The 20,523-nt window shown below is 42.8% G+C and overlaps 1 protein-coding gene across 1 annotated transcript in view; it reads left to right on the top strand.

Moving 5' to 3' along the window:
* Positions 1–7,790: 7,790 nt before the first annotated feature.
* Positions 7,791–20,523, top strand: part of LAP3 (leucine aminopeptidase 3) — a 30,068-nt gene continuing 17,335 nt past the window's right edge. Inside the window, exons 1-6 of the mRNA XM_082275373.1 lie at positions 7,791–7,947; positions 12,235–12,350; positions 12,454–12,508; positions 13,846–13,951; positions 16,184–16,343; positions 19,622–19,789. Of these exons, the coding sequence (XP_082131499.1) occupies positions 7,849–7,947; positions 12,235–12,350; positions 12,454–12,508; positions 13,846–13,951; positions 16,184–16,343; positions 19,622–19,789 (704 nt within the window). The 5' untranslated portion in view covers positions 7,791–7,848. The remainder of the gene's footprint in view (positions 7,948–12,234; positions 12,351–12,453; positions 12,509–13,845; positions 13,952–16,183; positions 16,344–19,621; positions 19,790–20,523) is intronic.

The following is a 20,523-nucleotide window of genomic DNA, read 5'->3' as shown; positions in this document are numbered from 1 at the left end:
TATCTGGCAGCCCCCCTCAAACTTTAAAATGTAAAAAACACCCACAAAAATTTGTAATGTTTTCAAGAATATTTATTGCACATATCACAGTGCCTCTTGCAGTCTGCCCCCCCCCCCCCCCCCCTGCAGACTGCAGGCATGATACAAGAGATGGTCAGAGACTGTGGACATAATACAAAAGATGGTCAGAGACTGCAGACATGATACAGGGCATGGTCAGAGACTGCAGACATGATACAGGAGATGGTCAGAGACTGCGAACATGATGCAGGAGATGGTCAGAGACTGCAGACATGATACAAAAGATGGTCAGAGAATGCAAACATGATACAGGAGATGGTCAGAGACTGCAAACATGATACAGGAGATGGTCAGAGACTGCAGACATGATACAGGGCATGGTCAGAGACACAGACATTATATAAGAGATGGTCAGAGACTGCAGACATTATACAAAAGATGGTCAAAGACTGCGGACATGAAAAAGGGCATGGTCAGAGACTGCAGACATGATAAAAGAGATGGTCAGAGACTGCGGACATAATACAAGAGAGGGTCAGAGACTGCAGATGTGATACAAGAGATGGTCAGAGACTGCAGACATGATACAGGGCATGGTCAGAGACTGCAGACATTATACAAGAGATGGTCAGAGAATGCAGACATGATACAAGAAATGGTCAGAGACTGCAGACATGATACAGGAGATGGTCAGAGACTGCAGATGTGATACAAGAGATAGTCAGAGACTGCAGACATGATACAGTGCATTGTCAGAGACTGCGGACATGATACAAGAGATGGTCCGAGACTGCGGACATGATACAAGAGATGGTCAGAGACTACAGACATGATACAGGAGATAGTCAGAGACTGCAGACATGATAGAACTAGGGGGGCCAGAGAGCACAGAGTAAGCAGAGAGTACTGGAGAGAATTAAGGGGGGGGTTGGAAAGTGCGGGAGGTGGAGAGCACTGGGGGGGGGGGGCGCAGGGTGCACCGGGGGGGGCAGGGAAAACCAGAGAGACGGAGAGCATGGGGGGGGGCTGGAGAGCACTTGGGGGAATTGGAGATCACTGAGGGGGGAGCCAGGGTGCACAGGGGGGGTGGAGAGCACTGGGGGAGGCAGAAAACATGGGGGGGGGCTGAAAAGCACTGTGGGGAGCTGAAGAGAACTGGGAGGAGGGGGGCTAAGGAGCACTGGGGGGGTTGGGGGGGGGGCTGGAGAGCACTGGGGGGTGCTGGAAAGAGGGGGTGCTGGACAGCACTAGGGGGGGCTGGATAGCACTGAATGGGGGGGCAAACAAATGAAGTTGGATAGGAGGGGTGGTGGAGCAGCTGCATAAAGAGGAATTGATCTTTCCATATTCCTCCTGCGCCCGCTGAATGCCTGAAGGAGGGAGTTGAGGAGAATCAGGCATTCAGCGGGCACAGGATCAATATGGAAAGATCAATTTCTCTTTATGCAGCCGGCCCACCACCCTCCTATCCAGTCACACAGGGAGGCTGCACTTACCTTCTTCCCACCCCCTGTGAGCAGCGGGATCTGAAGGAGAAGCTATTGCAGCTGCCTTCACAGGGAGATGTGTGCCGGTGTGCGGCCCTGACGGGCACCCCTGAGCAGCCTGACCCCCTCCCCGTGCGTGGCACCCGAGACGGGCCCCCCCCCGCACCCCCCGTTGGTACGCCACTGACAGGACTGGTTCTTGTCTGAGGTGCTCACACTTGAAGAATATGTTAAAAGGTACTGTTGATACTATCGGTAACCCAGGGGGACCAAATTTTGTGAGCTGCATTTCCTAAGCTTTCTACCTTTTGAGTGTTATCAGCTAGCATAGTCCCCTGTTATCTCCCTAGACTACAAAGCAACTCCCCTTGCTATAGAGAGGAGAGGGAGTCGTTATTTAGTCCCAACACAGTGTTATAAACCACTCCCTGTCCTAGAGTGACAACACTGCTCAGTACCAGTTACTTCATACCTAACGGAACTTCCTGTCAGGAGAGACATCGCTGGAAGTGGCAGCAGAGGAGGGGCATTTTATTGAATTCCTTATCCTTGGTGATTACTCCATTTCATATTTGCCTGCAACATTTATATTTCTGGTAAGCAGTGGTATATGTTGGTGGTGGTCACAGATATGGATTGAACTTGTCGCATGGGATAGATCTGTGGCGGCTTTGAATTTTGTTCTTTCTGTCACCAACTTTTTTGTATCTGGTAAGCAGCCTGTGATGTTGGTGGTGGTTCTTCACTATATTTAGCACTCACTCCTAATTCATTTACCTAGGGGGTTCCTAGTGTGTGTACTTATTGTTCAAATACAGTATCACGCTATGTATACTTTCATTCCATATGCAATTGATTGATGTCCATTGAGCCTATCGTATCGTCTGTGGTCTGGAATCCTTCTCAAAGGTCTTCCCTTAGGATTTGTTGGGACTATTGGGGGTGATTGATTCAAAAAAATAATAATAGAATAAAAATGATTTTAAAAGCCATGTATATTTCATATTATGCATAAGAGATTCTGAATGGTACAGCATGGCGTCCATCTTGTTTTTAAGGTGAAATAGAGTTCATTATCTACTTGTTCAACAAAATGTCTCTCACAAGCTTACAAGAGAGCATAGAATTTCAACAATAGGGTTCTATACTTTCAGCAGACATTTCTATTTTCTTTTGTCATAAATAAGTTGATACCTTGACATCTCTATCAGATAAGACTTGGTCAGTCTGATACCAGATGTTAAGGGGATGGTAGTGCCAGTCTGTCTATAAGTATTTAACAATGGACAATACCCCAATATATTCTAGCAGACATTTTAAAATGAGAAATATATATATGTTTTTATAGATACATTATTATATGTGTGTGAAGATATTAGCCATAATTATGTCATTATATTATGTAAGGCATATACTTATATATTTAGGAACATTATATTACCTTTTGGGTTTATATTATTAAAGTAGTAATCTTACTTAGACTTAGAACTAAAGTGAATACTAATTACTTCATTTTAAGGTATGTGGTAGGAGTGTTTATATAAGAATTGCTTTGGACTAGTTTAGTGCTCAAGGTGTCGTAAATTCTACCAACCTAGACTATGTCTGACAGCCCTATGGCATGGTCAAATAAGTAATTGCTTTTCACTAGCCGACAGGTCAGAGGTCATTAGATAAGAAGAGTGGTAATTGTTCTAATTATTATTTAACATACAAAATCTAATAAACGGTACGATACTGCCCTCTGCAGACAAAATACCAGGTGCAGTCTTGAGATAATTTGAGATATTCCCATATAAAAATATTATATTGTGTTAAATAATATAATTATTGAAATGGCATTACTTGCCAAGGTGAATGATGGAGATACAGATGGACATTTATGTATGTACTGGGAGTTTGGACAAAGTTTTATATGTGTTTTATGATTACTCTTACATATAGAGAAATCATCATTTAACTTTATTATCCAAGGTATTGGGTTAATTATCAAAAGAGGTGTGTCTCTGACCTCACCAGTTTAGGTATAGAATATCCCTACCAATTGGGATAATGTTTCATCCCTCTGGGTTTTACTTATGGTAATTTTTATAGCTCTTTGGTCTTACCATATAAAAGACCAACTCAGATGAGAGAGAAGACACATTACATTGCCCAACATACAATACACTTACATCACACACACTATTACATTACTCGATAGACTCATCCAGACATACTCCATTTTGTACATCATTCATCTGAAACTTGAAGGGAATCCACCATCTTAAGAAAGGCATCCATCTTAGGACTCTGGTAACGCCCATTTGAAGCTAGCGGCCATCTTAAGTGTGGTAAATATAACTTGCTATGTTATTTGATTTTATTCAACAATTGTATATTTCCTTCCTTATATGTTTTATATTGCATATTTAAGGGTAATAAGATTATAATCCCAGCCGTATAAACCATAGTAGATTTTTCTCTAAAAAGCTGATTTTTGTTTTTATACATTTTTATTAATATCAGATTTAGTGCATTATTTGCAATTTTAAGTCTTCCGTTTTGCATGGCTTATTCTCATTTCATCTGCAGTGGAATGACTTTGGGCTATGTGATTACGCAGACCATTGTAGTCTGTTTATATAGAACATTAATTTATGGCTTATACTATACCTGGGAAGAAATGGTAATCTTGCTTTCGTTTTGCTTTTGCTTTCACTTTGTTTTACTTTCACTTTCATTATTGAGCTAAACATCACATTGCATTGATTGTTTGAAGTTAGTATATTTTTTAGAGTTATTTGTTTTGTGTGACTTCCTGTTTGATCATATATTGTGATTTATATGTCTTGAGAATAAATATTTTTATATATATTCCATACTGTAGACTGTACTCACTAAGATTGGTATATGCTTTTAAAAAGAAATTAATCAATTATAAAGAATTCACGACATTGGTTTGTGGCAATAGGTGAAGACTCTCCTTTCGCATAGATTACCAAATCTTTGTGCAGGGTGCACCTGAAAGTGGCATTGTTACGTAAGTGACAGCGTGCTGTGAGATTGGCTGGTCCTTTGTCACGAGTTAGTGAGAAAGGACAGGGATCTGATACCCGCGTCCATCACACAAGGAAGCCCAGATTTTGTTTAACTATGGTCTTTAAGACCTTCTCACTCATGTTTTGCTACCCCACTACGGGCACCGCCTCTACGTGCACTGCCACTACGCGCGCCGCCATTACGTGATATGTCACTACCTCCCTATCATGTCCCTTATTCTCAAGCTGGGAAGTTGTGAGGTATGTTCTGTATGTATGAACTCTGCACAGTACCAATTCTCTTTTCTGGTATGCCAGGGTAACAAAAAATCAGTGAGTGCTGCCTTCCACAAGATGGTGCCCTTTTGCACCTGCACAGTAAGATTGGCTATTACAGTGCACCACCCTGTGGTAGGCAGTCCAAGGGTCGAGAGAGCACTGACCACTGGGTTCCGGTGGGGGGCAGAATAGCACAGCTGCGGATATCACTGTACAAAAGCTGTAATGCCGCCTGTTTTAGTCAGTGATGGTAGTAACTGCGTTTAAGTAAACGGTGTTACTTAATGCAGTTACTTTTGAGGGTAACGAGTAATCTAACTCCCCTCCATGTAACGCCGTTGCCGCTACTTTCGGCTGCATTACTACAATTACATCTACCGCCACTAGATGGCAGTATATGTAATTGTAATCCCCCCTCTCCACTATGACCGCTGTCCGTGTTACTGGAGAGAGAGGAGGAGGAGACTCAGACTGTGAGATAGCACAGCGCGCCAGGCCCAGGAGGAGGGCATACAGCATGCGGCGGCGACCTATTGCCACTTTGCCAGCCTGGCCGGCCATATAGATATATTAAATAATATCAAAAAATATAGTCCAGGACCAGGACTTCACCAGGGCAGCAGGAAGTCCACCACCAGTCCACCACCGCACACAGCCAGCCCAGAAGAGAAGAGAGAGGCGCAGACAGACAGGCCTGGAGAAGGACGGAGCCAGACAGACCCGGACCACAGTGTGCCAGTGCCTGCCAGGCCACACCACCACCAGCAGCCAGCACAGCAGGTACAAAAAAAAAAAAACCTCACAGACTCAGTCAGTCACAGACAGTCAGGACTCAGACCCCCACCACCGCCACCACCAGTGTGCCACACCTCCACCACCACCACCAGTGTGCCACACCGCCACCACCACCACCAGTGTGCCACACTGCCACCACCAGTGTGCCACACCACCAGTGTGCCATACCGCCACCACCAGTGTGCCACACCGCCACCACCAGTGTGCCACATCACCAGTGTGCCACACCGCCACCAACAGTGTGCCACACCGCCACCACCAGTGTTCCCCACTGCCACCGATAGTGTGCCACACCACCACCACCAGTGTGCCACACCACCACCGCCAGTGTGCCACACCACCAGTGTGCCTCACCACCAGTGTGCCACACCACCACCACCAGTGTGCCACACCGCCACCACCAGTGTGCCACACTGCCACCACCCGTGTGCCGCACCACCACCACCAACAGCCAGCCACTCCAGGCAGCAGGTACCAAAAAACAAAAAAAAACAAAAAAAAAAAAATACACACAGTCAGGAGGACTCAGACCCCCACAGTGTGCCACATCGCCGCCACTATTAAAAACCTTATAGAACGTACAGTATTTTCCGGCGTATAAGACGACTGGGCGTATACGACGACCCCCCTAATTTTCATCTACCGGTAATACTTATACTTAGGTTACCTTGGAGATATTATACTCGGCGTATAAGACGACCCCCCATTTTTTGGGGATTTTTTTGAGGTTCAAAAGTAGTCTTATACGCCAGAAAATACAGTAATTGCATTTTAGAATAGAAAAAAAAAAAGTTGCAGTTACTTTGCTGAGTAACTAATTACTCAATGTGGTTACTGAATCACTAACTCAATTACTTTTTGGGAGAAGTAATTTGTAACTGTAACTAATTACCTTTTTAGAGTAAGATGACCAACACTGGTTTTAGTACAGTGATCTGTCAGTTTTTTTTGTTCAGCTACTACCTGGCTTTAGACTGGACAATAGCCAACCAAACTTGGCAATGTTCACAAGAACTGGAAGAAGTCAAAACTGAAATCAGCCTCAATTTTCAAGAGGTTCAGAGAAAATAGAATTAAAGCGGAGTTCCACCCAAAAGTGGAACTTCCGCTTTAAATAGTCCTAACCCCCTGACATGCCACATTTGGCATGTCATTTTTTTGGGGGGGTGCGGGTACCTAGTTTTGACAGGTACCGGCTCCCACTTCCACTCGGAGCGCCGCGGCGCCCTGAGCAGAAGTTCTCCTCTCTCCCTCCCTCCCTGGAATCTTCTGGGACATGTCAGAGGTCCAAGAAGGTTGCCGGCCAATCACGACGCATAGCGCAACTCGCGCATGCACAGTGCGTACCCGGCTGTGAAGCCGAAAACTGTCACAGCCAGGTGCCCACATCAGTGATGCCGGCGCCGCAGAGCAGAGAGGGAGAAGACGGCGCATCGCTGGACCGTGGGACAGGTGAGTGTGTGTTTAGGCTGGAACTCCGCTTTAAGAATGTGATTGCTTACCATTAGCAACACATAGGTTTTCCTTTTTCCAATTTTTTTGAATGTGGTGTAATTGGTTTTCTTTAAAAATACTTTTACTTAGTACCTGCTGCTGAACCCCACCCCCAGAACAAACAAATTATCTATGGCCTTGATCAAAAGGGGGACTTATCCTATATCAGGTGGGTGCTCATAAAGTCATGGCTGATTGATGTATACATCCACTATATATACATGCAGCTGTAGGGTGGGGAATGTCCCGGCTGCAGATGTTTGGCCCATAAAGATGACAGCTCCTTGGCAGGCTCACACACACGTGGGATTGGATCACAGTTCCAACATGCCTGCTTCTCACTGACCTCCACTACCATACAGAGCTGGATATAAAATAATCAAAAGATGTCAATTACAAACTTAAAAATAAATAATACAAGAAGAACATAGAACCCTGCTTTTAGAGATGTACAGTCAAACAGATGGTCTCTGATTGGTTGCTGTGGATTTCTGTACTTCTCAGATCCTCTGTGCCTTGTACAATACATGACTTCTTATCCTGCTAATGACCATTCTGTACAGTACCGCTAGGTGGCAGACGTGAGGTATAATAATAGACACCTGTAGAAGAAGGTTTGTGATGGAAGGGAGGGGTTTGGGATCTTTCCTGTGATAGGTCAGTGGACGGGCACTGCAGCGTGTCATCACTGTGCGCCTCCAGTCACATGTTAGAGGGCACGAGCTGTGCAGTGACAGGTCCTGGCAGACATCATGCTGCATCCGATCAGATGTGTCCTGCAGAGGAGTCTTCATTACGGCAGCTGCCGGTCCCTGTCACTGTCAGCTCAGCACTACAACACTGGCAGGAAGGTGAGCCCCTCTCATGGACCCCCCCCCCCCATTTCCTGTGTCTGGCTGTGTAATAAATGTACAGTTTACACCACACATGTATTATTATTATGTGCCTGCAGACAGAAGCTGCTATCCTCCTCCATGGTAACATACTCATGCAGGGAGATAGATCAGGTTCTAGCTGGTGTTGGATTGCTGGGTCTTGGATTACTACATAGATCAGCATTGTGGGATGAGGTCCAAATCCAGTGTTGTGCTGAAAATGATTTCCCCAAGAAAACCGGTTTCCCCTGGCACTCGGCCCAGTTTCGGCACAACACCGGCTCCACTATATAATCACTATATCATGTGTCCTAATTTTCCAAATCAATGTACACATTGGCCGGCACACCACGGATCATCGATTACCCATGAAAAGTTTTGTTAAGTAAAAATCACATCACAATGGACTAAGTGCAATGTTTTAGATCTGTGCAGGATCCCTTCGATGGGCAAATGATGAATCCCATACCTGATGAAGGGGTTCTGTGCGGCTCCGAAATGTTGCACTTTGTACATTGTGATGTGATTATTCTTCAGTAAAACCTTTGGCGGGTACTCTATGATACATGGTGTGCTGGCAGCTAAGTACATTGACCTGTGATGTCTCCAGCTGAATGTTGCTGCAGCACCCGCCACTTCTGAACCTTATCAAGGAATGTCTGTAGTGGGAATTTTCACCTAATTTCCAAAAATGTATTGTTTTTACAATCCCTGGGGATAGTTGTTGTGACAGCACAGTGGCTTAGTTGTTCACGTTCTGCCTTGTAGTACTAGGGTTATCTGATCCCCCTCAAATAGGATGCAATCTGCTTGATATTTGCATGTTCTCCCTGTGCTTGTGCCAGTCCCCCCCCCACTTGTGGGTGGGTCAATTGTCAAAGTGCCGGTTCACATTTCTGCAATCACAGACATCGCATATGATTAGGAGCGTACTGCCCCTAAAATCACATGCGATCTCTGTGCGTTGCAAATTCAGCCATACAGTTTGTATGGCTGAATTTGCACCGTAATCGCACCCAACATGCACAGGACCCTTTTTTTTGGTCCGCAGCAGAATCAGATCGCATGGTGGTTCACACTAGTGCGATCCGATTCTGTGCAAACTTACAGATCGCACTGCGATATGCGATCTGATCTGGTGGCGTCGTTAACTTTTAATTGACACCCCCAGCGTATCGCATATGGCAGTGTGAACTGCCAGGGGTGCGAATGCGATGCGGGAACACACTGTATATTCACAGCGTTCCCGCATCGCACAAATGTGAACCAGCACTAAATTGGCTCTAGAATGTGTATCTATGACAGGGATCTCATAACTACGGCCCTCCAGCTGATGTGGAACTACATGTCCCATGAGGCATTGTAAAACTCTGACAGTCACAGACATGACTAGGCATGATGGGAATTGTAGTTCCTGAACAACTGTAAGGCCATAGTTTGCCGACCCCCCCCTTGATCTATGACGTAGCTGTAGTCAGGTGCAGATTTTCCTCTATTCAGTAGGTGGCACTTTGCTGCTATACAGATGGAATAGGAGTCTTCAGAGCAGGGCTGGGCAAATCATTTTCCCCAGAGTGCCACATGAGAAACTGGGACTGTTGTGGAGGGCCAAACCTTATTATGCTCAGTATTCATTTTGTCCGTAAGTACGTAAACATTCATAAAACAAACCGCAGACATTAGGAATAGTAGGTACAACTGCTCACAAAATAGGTCTCTTTCAGGCGCTGCCCCACTGCAAGGGATCTCTAAAAAATTTCCAGCTTTGGGATTTAATACACATATTTATAGTGCACTCTGGATACTACCTAGGGCACATTGATTTAGTATGAAAGAATGTACTTACCCATCTTGATAATAATGCTATTATTGACATTGGAAAATGATGATTTCTGTATGACTCTTCAGTGCAGAATGCAATGCAGACTATTGTGCAGTAGCATGATACTGCCTCATGTCTAAAGCTGGCCATACACTAGCCGAAATATCAGGCGAACTCCTTTTCGAAAAACGAAAAATCGGCCGTGAGAGCAGACAATCGTGCCGTCATGTAATGACCGAATTTCGAACAATAAATTGTTCAATGGACATAAATTAATCAGTTATTCGTTCAGTTTGTCACATATACCTAGTGCAAACAGTTCGGCCGAGAAACGCATTGACCTTTCAATTTATCGTTCGGCCAGCAGATTTTCAAAACTGTACCTTCGATTTTTGGGCTCTGAAGAGTTAAAAACTATTTTCTATTTGTGCCCATTAACTGGACGAAAAACAAACAATCGGACCAAATGACAGATTTTCAAACGATCTTTTGGCTAGTGTATGGCCAGCATAAGACCCCTTTCACACGGGCATTCTGTCTTTCTGTTTTTTATTCATTCATTGACAGATGGAAAAACGGACACCAATGTATTTCTTTGGATCAGCAGATGATCATTGGCTGTCTTCCGACTCCATTAACATCTGTTTTGTGAAATGGAAGAAAGTCTTAATTTTCTTCCATTTAAAAAAAAAACGGAATAGAGAAAAATGGATGTAAATGGACAAACAGTCTGTTTTTGCATTGGTAATGGATGTCAAAAACTGAATCCATTTTTCTTTAAAAAAAAAAAAAAAACGTGACTAACTGATGAAACAAACAGAACAATGCCCGTGTGAAAGGAGCCTTAGGATGGCTGTACATGATGTCCTTCTTTTTTTTATTTTCCCCGAGTAGGGGATGCCACAAACTGATTGAAATTTTGCTGGGTCGGCCAAACTTTATCAAATGTGTGTCCAGCGTTATATTGTACATGATGCAAAGTATTCTGTAAATAAATAATTTGCATATAAATTCCTTTAATTAACCGACTGCTCACAGTAAAGCCACGTAGACCCTACTAGCTTTTTTTTTTTTTATTATTCAACCCAGCAGGTTGAATGAAAAAAAAAAAAAAAGACAGCTCAGGTCAGAGCCGCTGTACTAACAATCTGATGTTAGTACAGTTATCTCCTCTGCTGTTCTATTGTGTTCTGACGAGGGCAGCACTCTCAGCCTTTGGTTGAGAGTGCCGACCAGGAGTCGGTTCTTGGTCATGGCCCTTAGACACGGCCATTTGTCGGCTGGTTTCTATTGAACTGGCGGATGCCGCCCGACATTCGGCCCGTGTGCACTAGGCTTAAATATATTGCAGTTAGGCGGCATGTACAGGCACAATCACATACCTGTACGTCAGGCCTTGCCACCCAACCTGTTCTCTTATTGGACACAGCACGAGTTTGGCAGCAGATTTCTGTGTGCATAGGAACCACAATCTGGCTGTTTCTTCTCCCTGAAAAGCATGGAGAAAATACAGCCAAATAGTAAAGTAAAAGCAGCACACATTGCACACTGTTAGGCACACTGTTAGGCACACAAATAATCCTTAATTGCCCCTAGATGTTAACCCCTTCTCTGCCTGCCAGTGTCTTTAGTACAGTGTCAGTGTACAGTATTATCACTGTATTAGTGTCACTAGCGTCATCAGTATCAGTTAGTGACCCTCCCAGATAGTGACTGTTAGCGCCAGATAGCCCGCCACCCTATCAAAGTTCCACTATAAGTTTCTGATCACCACCATTACAGTATAGCATCTATAGCTGCGTAAATTCCAGTATATATACCATAATTTTGTAGACGCTATAACTGTCACACAAACCAATTAATATACACTTATTGGGATCCTTATATTTTTGTTTTACCAAAGGCATGTAGCAGAATATGTTTTGACCTCAATTTATGGAGAAATTAGATTTTTTGAAATTCTTTTATTGCATATGTTTTATAACAGAAATGAGAAAATATATTTTTTTTCAAAAGTTCTGGTCTTTTTTGTTTATATAATAAAATACCTAGTGGTGATCAAATTCCACCAAAAGAAAGCTCTATTTGTGTGGAAAAAATATAATTTGTGTACAGAGTTGCATGATTGAACAATTGCTGGTAAAGTAGCACAGTTCTGATCAGTAAAAAAATGCTCTGGTCATGAAGGGGGTAAAACCTTTCGGAGCTCAATTGGTTAATACATTCATTGTTGTCTCTATCAGCTTTCCGGTAATTTAGTTCAGAGCCAATGTAGCCAATCTGTGTCATCATATATGTGCAAAGAATACTATTGTAAACAATTTGCTGCTTTAACCATTGCAAAAAACTCAACCCAAATGCTAATGACCAAAAAATAAACTTCAGTTTATATACAGCTGTATGCAATTGTAAGACACATCAAATATATTTCTTTTTTTCAGGGTCTTGTGTTGGGTGTGTATGAAAAAAATAAGGAGGAAGAAAACGTGGTCCTCACTCAGGCAGGGGACAGGTTTGATAGCATTGTGTCTGGGAAGCTGAGAGATCAGCTGACGAGGTAATGTATCTTTTCTGGTACCATTATCTGTGCTTTATGGCTTTGAAAAGGTCACTGAAGTCTGGCAAAAATAAACTGGTATGTTGTCTTGTTTCACCTGCAGATCTGGACCTTCGCTCAAGAAAGGCAAATCCCGGATATTTTATGGTTTACATGAGGTATTCTTTTCGAAGGGAGAATTTCATTGTAAAATGTGTCAAAACTTACAATCTAAGGCCTCTTTCACACGGCCGCTCCGATTTTTTTTTTTTTTTTTTTTTCTTCCGCTCCGGCACATTTTTTTTTTTCACGGACACGGATGACACTTGTGTCATCCGCTCCGTATGTCCGCATATCATCCCATCCATTTGTGGATGATATACGGACATAATGTATGTCTATGGGGATTGCGGATGTCAGCGGATGACACCGCTGACATCCGATTTTGCATCAGTTCCGTTTTTTAAACGGAAGAAAAATAGGGTTCTCTTCCGTTCCAAAAAACGGAACAGAACTGAAAGGACACAAATCGGATGTCAGCGGATGGTCATCCACTGACATCTGCAATCCCATTGACTTGCATTATGTCCGTATATCACCCGCAAACAGATGGGGTGATATACGGACATACGGAGCGGCCGTGTGAAAGAGGCCTTAAGGGTCAAATTTTGATTTTAATAATCATAAAATATTTATACTACTATTCCTTGTTTTTAATGGAAATAGTGGCTTGGTGGTTAGTAATGCTACCCAGGGCCATCTTACCGAATGGGCATGAAGGGCAGTTGCCTAGGGGCCCCTCTTGCAGTGACCCTCCCCCCAACACACACACACACATTCCAAGGGTGCACGTGTTATAGTGGAGTTCCGGCCTATTTTGAAATCTTTAGTGATTCCTGGAGTTCTCGCTATGCTGATCAACAATTGGGCATTTTCAATTTTATTTGGGGGTCCCTTACCTTATTTTCAGGGCATTTTTAATTGTACTTCCTCCTTCTCCCCCCTCTGTGGCCACGGCCACCGACATCACTTCCGCCTTTGCATTGCATCCTGGGAGCTGTTTGTCATCACTCCCAGGAGGCTGGAATCAGGAAGAACTCCCAAAACACTTCCTGGAATCAGGAAGAAGGACACAGCAGATTACACTGCGGCTTCAGATGCCAACATCCAAGATGGCCACGCCCAGACAGCGTTTTTAAAAGTAAGATTTTGACTAAAATCCAATACTGTACACCTTGTAAGTATGAGAATAGCGGTTCTGTAAAGGGCGATAGATTAGTATTATAGGGGTATTTTTAGTTAAAAAAGAAAAAGGTATTTGAGGCCGGAACTCCACTTTAAATTCTTGTTAACTATAGGGGGTAGAGGAAAAGGCTGCGATAGTGACCGTATTCCTCAATCCACTGCCGCAGTGCTCTTCTCAGGTGGAGTTTTTTTTGCGTTATATATATATATATATATATATATATATATATATATATATATATACGCTAGAGAAAAACTTTGTTTCTTTCAGGAATTTCCCAGTGTTGTAGTGGTTGGACTGGGTAAAGAATCTGCTGGCTTTAATCAACATGAGATTTGGAATGAGAGGAAGGAGAACATCAGAACTGCAGTGTCAGGTAATGGTCTTTGGTTTGGCATCTGGTCTTGTTGTGGTGCGGTGTGAACCTTGCCTTACTGTGACTGATAGTGGAAACAAGGACTCTGCAAAAACACGTTCAAGTGTAATTCCAGTTAAAACCTAACTAAGCTTAATGCTGGCCATACACTATACGAAAAATCGTTCAAACTAATTTTTGAAAAACGAACACTCGGTCGTGAGAGCAGACGATCGTGCCATCGTGTAATGACTGATAAATCGTTCAATGGACAAAAATGAACCCGTTTTTTGTTTGTTTTATCACATATACCTAGTGCAAACAGTTTGGGCGAGAAACACATTAACCTTTCAATTTATCGTTCGTTCTGTAGAAAATTTCCAAAATTGTCCTTCGTTTTTTAGTCTCAAAAACATCACTACCGATTCGTGCCCATTAACTGTCCAAAAGAACTGTCCAAATGACCAAATTTTGGCCGATTTTTCATATAGTGTATGGCCAGCATAGACCTACTGTCACCCCTCATTCTAAGCCTATTCTATTTACCCTGTAAAAGGAAAGATGTCTATACTTACCTATTCTGAACACGAGAGACAGCCTCGTCACATGATCTCTTCAGCGGTGGCTTCAGTGTAGAGGAGAGATTGCTGACAACCGCTGCAGAACCTGGGTGATTACGTCACCGATAGGCTTCCTATAGGGCATCCATTGTTGGTTGTCCCTCCTCTACACTGAAGTTGGCACTGGGACCCGATCATGTGACCGGATCAGAAGCAACGTCAGAATTGGTAAGTATAGGCTTCTTTCCTTTTACAGGGTAGATAGAATAGGCTTAGAATGGGAGTGGGAGCAGGCTTAGGCTTAGCACGCAAGGACAGGGTAATTTAGCTTATATCCTATAGCCTCAGTTCTCACCGCAATCTGACGTGCTGTAAGACATCACAACATGCTGGAGCACATAGGAATCACATACCGTAAATTGTGAAAATGAGCACTGCAATGCAGTTTAGCCACTTGCCTACAGCCAACCGTAATATTACTGCGGCAGGGCGGCTCGGCTGCGTCCGGTCACGTAGTACTATGTGACTGGAGTGCATGTGGTTTTGGCAGCACATTTAGACACAGCGGGAGGCGGGCCGCGGGAGGAGAGGCGGCAATTGCCGCCTTACTCACGCGATCGTCCGGGAAACCCAGAGAAGACCCGCCTGCTTATGTAAACAATGCAGGCGGATCTTCTATGAGACAGACAGGGACAGATCAGTCATTTCAGCTAAGCTCTAACCCCCGATCTGTCTGTGCCTGTCACAGAACCCCCCCCCCCCCACAGTCAGTAAGCATATTAGGCATAAATTTAACCCCTTTGATCACCCACAGGGTTAACCCCTTCCTCGCCAATGGCATTTTTACAGTAACAGTGCATATTTTTAGCACTGATTATTGTAGTAATGTCACTGGTCCCTCCAAAAGTGCCAAAAATGTCAGTTAGGGTTCCGATCTGTCCACCGCAATATCGCAGTCCTGCTAAACATCGGAGATTGCCGCCATTGCTAGTAAAAAAAAATTAAATAAAAATTACATAAATCTTTCCCGTAGTTAGTAGATGCGATAACTTTTGCGCAAACCAATCAAAATACGCTTATTGCAATTTTTTTCTTTTACCAAAAATATGTAGCCGAAAACAAAATTGGCCTAAAATTAAAAAAAAAAAATGTATTTTATTTTTGGGAATATCCTATAGCAGAATGTGAAAAATATATTGTTTTTTTTTTTCACAATTGTCGCTCTTTTTTTGTTTATAGCACAAAAAATAAAAATCGCACAGGTGATCAAATGCCACCAAAAGAAAGCTCTATTTGTGGGGAAAAAAAGGACGTAAATTTCGTTTGGGTACAGCGTCGCACGACTGCGCAATTTTCTGTTAAAATAACGCAGTGCCTAATCGCAAAACAGGGCCTGGTCAGGAAGGGGGTAAAACCTTCCAGGGCTGAAGTGGTTAAGAATACATTTTAGCTTGCCTTCATATTTCATACCAGTGCATGCATTATAAGCATAATAACGTGCGCTGTGTGGTGTGAATGCACTCTTGGCGAACATATACAGCCAGAACTTTTATTCACTTTTTTAAAATGAGAAATGTCAAATTGATCTAAACGTCATTCTCAATAAGCGCACACATAAAACAGAGGTATAATATACTAATGAAATGAACTCCTTATGCTGGAATGTGTTTTTGTTCTATGATTTGTTGTGCAGTGGCCTGCAGACAGCTGCAGGATATGGAAATTGAACAAGTGGAGGTGGACCCTTGTGGAGATGCCCAGGCAGCAGCAGAAGGTGCCCTCCTCGGGCTGTTTGAATATGATGAGCTTAAGAAGAAAAAGAAGAAACTTGTTTCTACAAGGCCGTATGGGAGGTATAATGGAATACTTGTTAAATCAATGTTTTATAGCAAAGTGACCACAAAGATAATTCTGTTAAGATTTAAAAAAATGACCTCTACATGTGGATAAATGTAAAGCTGTGTGCCTGTGAATCTGACGTTCTATCAACTACATGAATCTATTAGCTGTCTCCTTTTACGCATCTGGTAGAAGTCTAATGCCCCGTACATACGTGCAGATTATCTGCAGACTTTTGTCTGCAGACTTACCAAAACCATATAATATGAGGTCAAACCTAAACACTTTCAATTTGTATGCAATCCGGCAGGCCCTTGCACTACATAAAAAAGGTAAAGGCCCGTACACACGTACCGATCGTCGGCATACAAACGTCGGTGGACGAAGGATCTGCCGATTGTACGCGTGTTAGTATGGTGCCTCCGACATCTGTCTGCGCACAATCCGCGGACAAGAGTCTTTCTTGCAAACATGAAAATTTTTGTATGCCGACACCAGAACGGACGATTGTTCGCCTGTCAGTACACAATTCGGCCGACAGACCGCAGATTTGCAAGACTGGGCATGCTCAGAAAATTAAAAACACAGGGAAAGTTAACCATTACATGACATCACTTCTGCAGTCAGCTGAAGTCTGCAGACAAAATTCTTGTGCTGTCCTTGTGCTGTCTTTGCACTTTTCAACAGACACCGACATCCCGGGGAGAAAAGAAGAACATTTGTATGCCGACCATCGGTACGTGTGTACGGGGCTTAAGTCTGCAGATAATCTGCACGTGTGTATGGGGCATAATGCTCTCGAATAGCAGAGCCTCTTGTCAGTCACTCAAGCTATATATTTATCAGAGCGGGTGCAACTATTTTCCTTCCATTGGAGGGTTCTCAGACACTCACACATAAGTTGGCTATCCTTAAAGCTCAACTCTGGGAAAGTTGAAGATTCTCCCTTAGGCCTGGTTCACACCTATGCGTTTTTTAGTGTTTTTTGCAGGAACGCACTAAAGTATATTTAACATGGTTTCCTATGGGACACATTCACATCTAAGCTTTTTTCAACTGCTACGTATTTGTAAAGGGTCATGGACTTTTTTAAACGCAAAAAGTAAGTTTTTGGTTCAGTAGAGAAGCATCTAGAGCGATTTGCGTTTTTTAATTTTCCCATCTACAAATTGGGCAAAAAATACAAAACGCAAAAAAAAAAATGTGAAAGGCGCGTAAAAAACCCATGTGCAAAAAGTACTACAGAAACCGATCAAAAGCAAACTGCATAGGTGTGAATCAAGCCTAACAGTGGGGCTGTGACCAAACTGCAAGGGTTAACTAGTTGTTTAGATCTAGAGGACATATAAAAGAAAATTTACTTACCAAATCTTCCATTCCTCTGCACTACTTGAATGGTCCCTGAAGTGCCTTCTCCCCCATACTCCAGTAGTCTAAAGTCCTGATATTTTGAAGATCTATGCAGGGTCTATAGCCCTGCATTGTACATGATGATGGTGAGGGACAGTCCATTGCCAGTGTATGGGGGAGTGGAGGATCAGGTGATTTTACTCTACCCTAGAATATAAAAAGCAGTTAACCCTCACAGTGCAGGGGCATCCCTACTGCAGGGGAGATTTCAAGTTTCCTGGAGTTGAGCTTTAACAATAGAGATGGCCTGAATGTTTTGTGATTCAGAGACCATTATCAGATTTAACCCTCTTTGGTTTGGCACATGGCTGAAATGAATTTCTCTTAGGAGGTATCTTGAAATTGTAGCTAATATTTATTACTTTCCTATTAGTAAACAGATGCTCCCCTAGCATTATAACTATATTTGTGTATGTTAGCTAAAAATTTTTAAAAAAAATAGCAGTTTGTCTTTAACCACTTCCCGCCCATCCTATAGGCAATTGATGGCGGGAAGGTGGTTACATCATCCTGACCGGCCGTCATATGACACCGCGCAGGATAATGCGATTTGCGCTCCCTCGGGGAGCGCGCAGAGTGGCGATCGGTGCTGCGGTGTGTCACTCAAAAACACTGCATCTCTGATCTCGGTAAAGAGCCTACTGATGTAGGCTCTTTACCATGTGACCAGCTGTGTCCAATCACAGCTGGTGACATAGTAAACAGGAAGAGCCGTTAATCGGCTTTCCTCAGTTCGTGCCACTAGAACCACCAGGGATGCCCACCCATGACCCCAGGGATGCTCACCCATGATCTCAGGGATGCCCAGCATGGCCACCAGGGATGGCAATCAGGGCTCTGGGAGCCTGCCAGTGGTGCCCTACCCATCAGTGCTGAGCCCCATGCCATCTATCAGTGCTTCCCACCAGTGCCGCCTATCAGTGCCCATCAGTGCTGCCTATCAGTACCCACCAATGCTGCATATCAGTGCTGCCTATCAGTGCCACCCCATCAGTGCCTCCTCATTAGTGCCTGTCAGTGCGGCCTCATCAGTACTCATCAGTGCAGGAAAAAATGTATCTATTTACAAAAAAAAAAAAATTTCAAACTTTTCGGTCTTTTTTTTTTTATTTGTGTAGCAAAAAATTTGGTTTAGGTACAGTGTTGCATGACCGCGCAATTGTCATTCAAAATGCAACAGCGCTAAAAGCTGAAAATTTGGCCAGGGCGGGAAGGGGGAAAAGTGCCCAGTATTGAAGTGGTTAATATACTATGTGTAATTCATAATGGTCAGGAAAGGAAACCACTTTTTTTTCTATCAACCGTAGGCCAGATTGCACCACACACAATTGGTATTGTCTATTCTGTTACTTGACTGCTTAGTACACCTTTGTAGTTGTAGTCTATGCCAAAGTCATGACACAAGGGGGTTGATTTACTAAAAATCTGGTTCAGCTGTGACAAGAAACCAATCAGCTTCCAGTTTTTTTTGTCAAAGCTTAATTGAACAAGATAAAATTGGAAGCTGATTTCTACAATGCACAGCTGCACCAGATTCTGAGTTCTCCAGTTTTAGTAAATCTCCCCCAATACTGGCCTGATATAAAACTTGTAAAATAATCTGCAGTTAGTACGTGTAATGAGATCTTGGCAATAAATTTCATTTTTTTTACTTTATTCAAAACTATAAATTGCTTTATTGAAAGATTAACATCCACATGCAATAAAGCACACGGTACAAATATAAGTCCCGTAGACCGTATAAACATAATAATGTTCATGTAAATATAATACAGAAAAATACAATGTAGAGTGTACAACTCCATAAATAAATCAGTCATAAAAAGCTCTGTATATAGTAAAGTTGATATCAAGGAGTGTGATTTGCATTTTTCTATTTTAGCCAAAAAGAAGCAGAGGCCTGGCAGAAAGGAGTGTCCTATGCAGAGGGACAGAACCTAGCCCGCTATCTGATGGAAGCGCCTGCAAACTACATGACACCTACTAAGTTTGCTCAGATATTTGAGGAGAAGTTGGGAAGGTTGGGAGGCAATGTGAAGGTCTTCACAAGGTAAGTTTTGTGTCTATGCATAATATAAAAGTAATGTCACATGGAACAATGGGATTGATTTACTAAAACGGAGAGTGCAAAATCTGGTGCAGTCCTGCATAGAAAGCAATCGGCTTCCAAGTTTTTTTTTTTTTTTTTTTTACTCAAAGCTTAACCACTTAAGGACCGAGCCTATTTCTGACATTTGTTGTTTACAAGTTTAAAATCAGTATTTTTTGCTAGAAAATTACTCAGAACTCCCAAACATTATATATAATTTTTTTTTTTTTTTTTTTAGCAGAGACCCTAGAGAATAAAATGGAGATCATTGTAAAAATGTGTCACACCTTATTTGCGCAGCAGTCATACATACGCAATTTTTTTGGAAAAAAATACCCTTTTTTTTAATAAAAAAATAAGAAAACAATAAAGTTAGCCCAATTTTTTTGTATAATGTAAATTAATACCTAACATGTCATACTTCAAAATTGTGCATACTCATGGAATGGCGACAAACCACAGTACTTAAAAATCTCCATAGGCGACGCTTTCAATTTTTTTACCTATTTAGAGTTACAGAGGAGGTCTTGTGCTAGAATGATTGCTCTCGCTTTAATGATCACGGCAATACCTCACATGTGTGGTTTGAACACCGTTTGCAAATGTGGGCGTGACTTGTGTATGCGTTCATTTCTATGCTTGTGCTCGGAGGGATGGGACGCTTTAAATTCTAATTTTTTTTTCCTTTTTATTTT

This window comes from Pelophylax lessonae (assembly GCF_965119305.1).
Source record: "Pelophylax lessonae genome assembly, chromosome: 1".
NCBI lineage: Eukaryota > Metazoa > Chordata > Amphibia > Anura > Ranidae > Pelophylax > Pelophylax lessonae.
This window is presented reverse-complemented; position numbering and strand designations above follow the sequence as displayed.